The sequence below is a fragment of the Brachionichthys hirsutus genome, chromosome 13 (genome assembly GCF_040956055.1).
Source record: "Brachionichthys hirsutus isolate HB-005 chromosome 13, CSIRO-AGI_Bhir_v1, whole genome shotgun sequence".
NCBI classification, from domain to species: domain Eukaryota; kingdom Metazoa; phylum Chordata; class Actinopteri; order Lophiiformes; family Brachionichthyidae; genus Brachionichthys; species Brachionichthys hirsutus.
The window spans coordinates 1,085,765-1,093,228 of NC_090909.1; the positions used below are offsets into that span (position 1 = coordinate 1,085,765).

The 7,464-nt window shown below is 57.8% G+C and overlaps 1 protein-coding gene across 1 annotated transcript in view; it reads right to left on the reverse strand.

Annotated features, from left to right (window-relative positions):
• Window positions 1-395: 395 nt before the first annotated feature.
• Window positions 396-7,464, reverse strand: part of LOC137903231 (ephrin-A3-like) — a 20,805-nt gene continuing 13,736 nt past the window's right edge. The window contains 5 exon segments of the mRNA XM_068747372.1: window positions 396-514; window positions 1,301-1,378; window positions 1,775-1,840; window positions 2,468-2,557; window positions 2,560-2,768. Of these exon segments, the coding sequence (XP_068603473.1) occupies window positions 396-514; window positions 1,301-1,378; window positions 1,775-1,840; window positions 2,468-2,557; window positions 2,560-2,768 (562 nt within the window).

The following is a 7,464-nucleotide window of genomic DNA, read 5'->3' on the forward strand; positions in this document are numbered from 1 at the left end:
TTAGTTCTGTCCAGCCTGAAAGCCACGGGAACGTCCACGCCGCAGCCGGCGATGTGGCATCAACGCTACGCTACGAGTTTGCATCGAGTTCACTTCCTGTCGTCGGGTCTCAGCAGCTCGGATTCTGATGCTGGATAAAGGATGTGATCGTGGCGTCCGAGCGGCGCCACGCCCCCGGCGATGAAATGCTGCGGTTCGTCAGCATGACAGCAAAAAAAGGCCTCGCCCCCTTTTTTTTTTATATTTTCTTTTAAGGTCCAGTTCAGGTCAAAGATTCCTTTGATCCCTTTGATCATGGTTCTTCTGCGTTTCTGCCACATCAAATTGTCGGATACTAAGCCCTTCTGGACAAGGCGGCGCAGCAGTGCGTGAAGCGTCCCCGGCGGTGCCGGTCGCTATGACAACAGGAGGCCGGACACGAGCAGCGTGGCCGCGGTGATGAGAAGGCGGTCGCGCGATGGGCTGCTGCCGCTCACGCTTTTCTCCAGTTTGGGAGCTTCGGGGTTAAACTCGTCTGTGGAGAGAAGAGGGGAGGAGCCATGAATGCATCGCCAACCGACGGCTGACACGACGCAATTCTCATCAGTGCCGCCTGCATGCGGCGCGGGCGCCAGCGATGCGTGAGCCACACGAGACGATGGGCCGAGCGTGCGTGGCTGCGGCGCTGCGGGTCAGGGGAGGGGCTTCCAGGGATGCGCTCATCCTCTCTCTGACCCCCCCCCCCACTCTGTTTTTTATCTCCTTTAAGCCGACTTTCCCTCTCTCCAGCCCGTCTTCCATCGCCGGCGGTCTTGAGCGCTATTTTCACTCCGTCTCCCTCTGGAGGCCGCCTCCATCCCAGGCGGGTGACCCTCGTCTGCCCTACCAGAAACAAGCACTCCTGGCGAGAGGCTTTTGTTTGAGACGGGAATGGAGAACGAGACGGAGGCCGGGTCCGTGTAACCGCTCAGCTAACATCAGGAAAACACAGAGCTTCCATTCCTTACACGACCTCTGACGACCTTGACGATCAGGCGGCGGATTAAAAAGAGGTTTAACCCCTGAGTGTGCGGCGGACGATCGGTTTCTGTATGTGTGGATCATGAACGGCGTTCCGCTTGACGTTCTGGAACCCTAAAACAAGGATGACCTGGATGGACGAGAGTCCACGCCCACAGGCCTCTCGAACGGCGCCCGCCTCCCGCGTGAACTTGTTGCTCTGACGTGAGTGCGACGCTCACAATGACACGCCCCCCGCCCCTCCCATCTGGTTCACAGCATCAGCATCGACCCGTTTGGGAACGCCGTCGGATCCACTCACCGATGTTGTGTATTTTGATGTTCGGCCTGACTGTGAAGTCGGGAGGAGACGGGGTGGAGTCATCATCCGCCTGGGAAGCTGAGAAACACAACACACGCACACGCACACACAGGCACACGCACACACACACGCACACACACACACGCGCACACTAACACATTAACATGACAAAACTGAGCAAAATGTGCATTTTCATTCTTCAATGCTCGGATTGTCTCGACGGAACAACGTTCACTCTGCGCCGCCCAATGATCCACGCACACGCGTGCGACCCGGCAAGCGTGACCCTGAGTGTGGGATGTTCTGGTGCTGACAGGGTCGGGAGAGAGGGGGGAGGCAGCCCCCCCCCCCCCATCAAAGGCCTGATAGGAGGGTAAAAATAACTACATGAGCAGCAGGCATCAGAGAGAGTTTCTGCTTCCTTGGAGATCAGAAAGGGGGGGGGGGGGGCTGTAAGAAGACGGAGGGTCTCACCGGTGGAGCAGCAGACGTAGACCCTCAGTCTGAGGCAGCTGTGGCCGTGATGATGGGTGGGCGTGGCTACAACAGAGAGCAAACACACAACAACACGTCAGCACCGTGCGTGTGCGTGCGTGCGTGTGGTGTGTGTGTGTGCGTGTGTGCGCATGTGCGTGCGTGCGTGTGGTGTGTGTGCGTGTGTGTGTGTGCGTGCGTGCATGTGTGTGCGTGTGTGTGCGTGTGTGTGTGCGTGCGTGTGTGTGTGCGCGTGCGTGTGCGTGTGTGTGTGCGTGTGTGTGTGCGTGTGTGTGTGTGTGCGTGTGTGTGCGTGTGTGTGCGTGTGTGTGCGTGCGTGCGTGCGTGCGTGCGTGTGTGCGTGCGTGTGTGTGTGCGTGTGTGTGCGTGTGTGTGTGTGTGCGTGTGTGTGCGTGTGTGTGTGCGTGTGTGTGTGTGTGCGTGTGTGTGCGTGTGTGCGTGTGTGTGCGTGCGTGCGTGCGTGTGTGAGCGTGCGTGCGTGCGTGTGTGTGCGTGTGTGTGTGCGTGCGTGCATGTGGTGCGTGCGTGCGTGTGCGTGTGCGTGTGTGTGCGTGTGTGTGTGCGTGCGTGCATGTGCGTGCGTGCGTGCGTGTGCGTGCGTGTGTGTGCGTGTGTGTGCGTGTGTGTGTGTGTGTGCGTGTGTGCGTGCGTGTCCTGTCCGCCCCCACTCACAGATGTAGTAGTACTCCTGGCCCACGTTGAACTCGTAGCCCAGCGAGAAGGCGCTGTAGCGCTGGAACTTCTCAGAGAACTTGATGGGGCCTGGGGGGCGTGGGGCCGGTTGCACTCCCAGCGCTTGAAGCCCATCTGGGGGTCGCAGGTGCGGTAGCCACGGTAACTGACCATGTAGAGGATGTACTGCTCGGCGACGGTGCGCTCCAGCGCCCCCCGCTGAGTGGCGTTGTAGTGCGGGCAGTAGATGTCCAGGTAGTCGTTGACGCTGACCTGCACCGTGTAGCCCTCCCTCCGTAACCTGAGGAGAGACAGGCAGACAGGTAAAAGGTAAGAGGCGGGGGGGGTCCGGGGGGGCGGGGCAGAGGCTGGAAATCAGAGGTCACGCAAAGGAAACACGCAACATGCTAACGGACGGAGCTAAGCTCTGAGGCGGAAGGACATCCTGCCAGAGGTCGTGATCCGGCTGCAGAGATGTGATGTGATGAATCCCTGCGTGTGCGTGTGTGTGTGCGTGTGCGTGCGTGTGCTTGCGTGCGTGGAACACGACAGCTCCTCAGAGCAGCCGAGGCGTCGCCGTGGCGTGATTTGTCATTTCGCCGTTTCTCATGCTAAGTACACTCATTATGTAAATGATGGACTCTGTAATTAAACAAAGTGGAGGTGATTAGAGGAGCTCCTGCAGGTGGAGCTGATGAGGAGGCCACGGGCTGCAGCTGCAGTGACTCCCTTTGGCCGCCAGGTGGAGACATCGCGCCGCCAGGCTCAAAGAGCACTCCTTCTCCTCTTCCCTCCTCCTGCGTTCTTTTTTTTTCTCCTCCCGGTCGTCTCGTCTTCCTGACACGTTTTATTGTCTCACACTTCACGCACGCGCGCACGTGACTGGGTCAGGCCTCCAGGGAGATAATTATTCAATTACAAAATGTGATCAGAAATGTCACAGCACCTCCCTCGCTCGCTTTCTCTCTCTCTCCCCCTCCGTCTTGCCTCCTTTTCTCACGGTGGCATTCCAAGTGCTCCTTTTTCTCCTCTGCTCCCCCCCCCCCCCCCCCCCTCCCTCGCCGAGGCAGATGAAGATCTAGTCTTTTAGCCAGAACCTCCTTTTTGGTCATCAAGCCTATCCGTGCTCTCGCCTCGCTCAGGTGTGTGATGACAGACTTTTGTCTTGCAGTGTTGCGGGAGACAATACAGCTTCAAAGGACTATATTTAGAGAGGAGGTGGGGGGCGGGGGGGGGGGGGGGGTAGCTAAAGAGGTACGCTGGGTGTGGGATGGAGAGATCGGTAAGGAGGAGGAGGAGGAGTGTGTGCTGAATATGAAAACATGCAAAGAGGAGAATCCTGGGTGAGACGGGAGGAGCAGGTGAGACCTGGAGGGGCAGGTGAGTCGTGGAGGAGCAGGTGAGTCGTGGAGGGGCAGGTGAGACGTGGAGGAGCAGGTGAGACGTGGAGGGGCAGGTGAGTCGTGGAGGGGCAGGTGAGTCGTGGAGGGGCAGGTGAGACGTGGAGGGGCAGGTGAGTCGTGGATGGGCAGGTGAGTCGTGGAGGGGCAGGTGAGACGTGGAGGGGCAGGTGAGTCGTGGATGGGCAGGTGAGTCGTGGAGGGGCAGGTGAGACGTGGAGGGGCAGGTGAGTCGTGGATGGGCAGGTGAGTCGTGGAGGGGCAGGTGAGACGTGGAGGGGCAGGTGAGTCGTGGAGGGGCAGGTGAGTCGTGGAGGGGCAGGTGAGTCGTGGAGGGGCAGGTGAGTCGTGGAGGGGCAGGTGAGTCGTGGAGGGGCAGGTGAGTCGTGGAGGGGCAGGTGAGACGTGGAGGGGCAGGTGAGTCGTGGATGGGCAGGTGAGACGTGGAGGGGCAGGTGAGTTGTGGAGGAGCAGGTGAGACGTGGAGGGGCAGGTGAGACGTGGAGGGGCAGGTTAGTCGTGGAGGGGCAGGTGAGTCGTGGAGGGGCAGGTGAGTCGTGGAGGAGCAGGTGAGTCGTGGAGGGGCAGGTGAGTCGTGGAGGGGCAGGTGAGACGTGGGAGGGGGCAGTGAGACGTGGAGGGAGTGTGATGGGCAGGTGAGTCGTGGAGGGGCAGGTGAGACGTGGAGGGGCAGGTGAGACGTGGAGGGGCAGGTGAGAGGCGCTGGTGTGAGGAAGGACGTGTCTGGTCATGGATAAAAAGCTCCTGACGGCTCAGTCTCCCTCCCCCCGAGGCTGTGAATGCTGAAGGATGCCCGACCATCAGGATCGTTTCTAACACCCCAGCTGCTGATCGGTGACGCATGCCGGGAGGGGGGGGGGCAGAATGGAATATGTTGGCTGATCGGGATGAACAAATACACAAAGCACCGACCAGACGATCCACCTGCTCCTCTTGGAACAGCTCCGTGATGAGCGCAATGAATTATCCAGAGGAATCCAATCCAAAAGCCCCCCCCCCCCGCTGGACGTGACCGGGGGGGGGGGGGCTAATGAATGCCGCCTCATGCCAGACCCGGATGGGATCGCCTCGTCTCGGCGTCCGCCGCTGCGACGTAATAAAATAATAAATAAATCAAATAAATCATAAATCATAAAAATAAATCAAATAAAATCCCTCGTCTCCGTCTCCCCGCTGTTTCCTGCTGGAGTCTGGAGATGGTGGGCAATGTATCAATTGTTATTGATCGATACAAACACAATTAAATAACGAGGTAAACTGATCGATCTGATTGGTCGCTGAAGTAAGACCCGGATGTCGGTAAAATGATCCGTGTGGCAGGAAAACAAAGGACGGCGGCCAATCGTGCGAGGTACGCTCAAGTACACACGCGCACGCGCGCGCGCGCACACACACACACACACACACACACACACACACAACACACACCAATCCGATTAAACACGCCTCGACTGTTAAACGCTCACAGCTGGGGCCTCTCACACCCCGTCCCAAATGAGTGACAGCTTCATGGACGTGTCGAACACAAACACACACACACACGCACACACACGCACACACACACGCACACCTCCAGAATGAGAATGAGACTCGTTAGCCACTTTAATCAATGTTAATCACTGCCAGACTCGCCTTCCTGTCAGGACTGCGACAATGTCTGTGTGAGAAGGGAAGGGGGGAGACGGAGGGGGAGAAAGGGGGAGACGGAGGGGGAGAAAGGGGGGGAGACGGAGGGGGAGAAAGGGGGAGACGGAGGGGGAGAAAGGGGGGAGAGAAAGGGGAGACGGAAGGGGAGAAAGGGGGGAGAGAAAGGGGAGACGGAGGGGGAGAAAGGGGGGAGATGGAGGGAGAGAAAGGGGAGACGGAGGGGAGAAAGGGGAGACGGAGGGAGAGAAAGGGGAGGCGGAGGGGAGAAAGGGGAGACGGAGGGAGAGAAAGGGGAGACGGAGGGGGAGAAAGGGGAGACGGAGGGCGGCAAAGAAGGGGGAAAACGGAAAGATGAGAGGAGAGATTAATGAGAAAAGAAGCATGAATCACAAAGTGCAGCGGCCGGGCGGACGGGAAGCAGCACGCCGTTTAGAAGGTAAAGCGGGGGCCGGTGGAGGTGAAGGTGACGGGAGGGCGGAGAGGAGGCGGCGTGTGCGTCCGCAGAGGAGGCGCCACGTCCGTTTGTGCCGAAACACGACAGAGAAAGGGGATGTAGCAAACGGGTTAAGTGCCCCCCCCCCCCCCCGCGGGTCACGCCAACGGGCTTCAAGCCGCCGCCGACAGACAGACGGACGCGCTAACTTTGCATGCTGTTCCTGCGAAGTGTGTCAATCTGTCGGAAAACCGAAGGATGCAAGGAGGAGAGGAGTGAGCAGACGGAGGGGTCAAAGGTCAGCAGAGGAGGAGAGAATGGCAAAGAGAAAGGGAGAGAGCGAGAGATTAAAGGATAGCCGCCCCCCCCGTCAGTCTTTATGATTGTCTCCTCCTCCTCCTCTTCTCTCCATCAGCGGTTCGGTAACCTTCAGCACAGAAACCTCAGCAGACGTGATGAATTGAGACAGAGAGCAGAGGGAGGACGCAGATTAGCAAACACGGACAGATGATGAAAAATGACAAACACGCGGCGAGCCAGGGAGCCCGGAGGAGGAGGGAGGAGACGAGGAGGAGGAGGAGGGGAGGAGGAGAAAGGGGGGAGAGGAAAGGTGACATTGGGGAGGAGTGCGGGGACAGCGAGCCCGCTGGCGTTCAGCTGGAAGACGGCCACGGGGTGACATTTCAGGAGCGCACGTTGGCTGCTCCTGCTGGGAGGACACACACACACACACACACACACACAGGTAAATGTAAGCAGCTAACGGGTGCTGCATACTTACACCCCCTAACCTGTGGGGAGCCCCGCCTCCCGGCCCCCCCTGCTGGAGTTTGTGCGCCAGCCTGATAACCTTCATGGCAACCGGGCTAAACCCACACTGAGCGTGACGGCCTGCCAACCTGCAAAAACAATGATAACTGCGTCTGGGAGGGCTTCCGAGGCGGCTGGCAGCTAGTTACGACGCCGCTAATATGATTAGCACAGAGATGAAACGGCCGCCGGTTTTATTGTTGCTTTTATAACGGCGAGGAATACGACTCACTTCCTGGTTCGGCAGATAAATCGGCTCCCTAATATATTAGATTGATGCCGGCGTTTAATTAAATATCAGACGTCGTTGTTCAACAGGTTTTTTTTGGGGTGGGGGGGTCTCTGTGCAGAATTTTAAAAACAGACCGTAAAATAAATGGAACGTATTCTCATTAAGTTGCTGAATCTGTTCTTTGTTCAGATCGAGTGAGTCCAGATGTTTCCTAAATTCATTAATTGATTATTCACGTCGTCGTGCACAGCTGGATTTGTTCAATTATTTTGGGTTAAACCAAATGTTTTAGCAATAATTCATTTGCTAAGGGAAGATTATCGGCACCAAATATGGACCTCTGTTTCATGAACATTATTTTAATGAAACACGCGACGTCCGAACGGCCAGCAGGAAATAAAGGCGTGTCTCGTGGAGAAGAACCGGAACAACCCAATGACAGGAAGGCGACTCA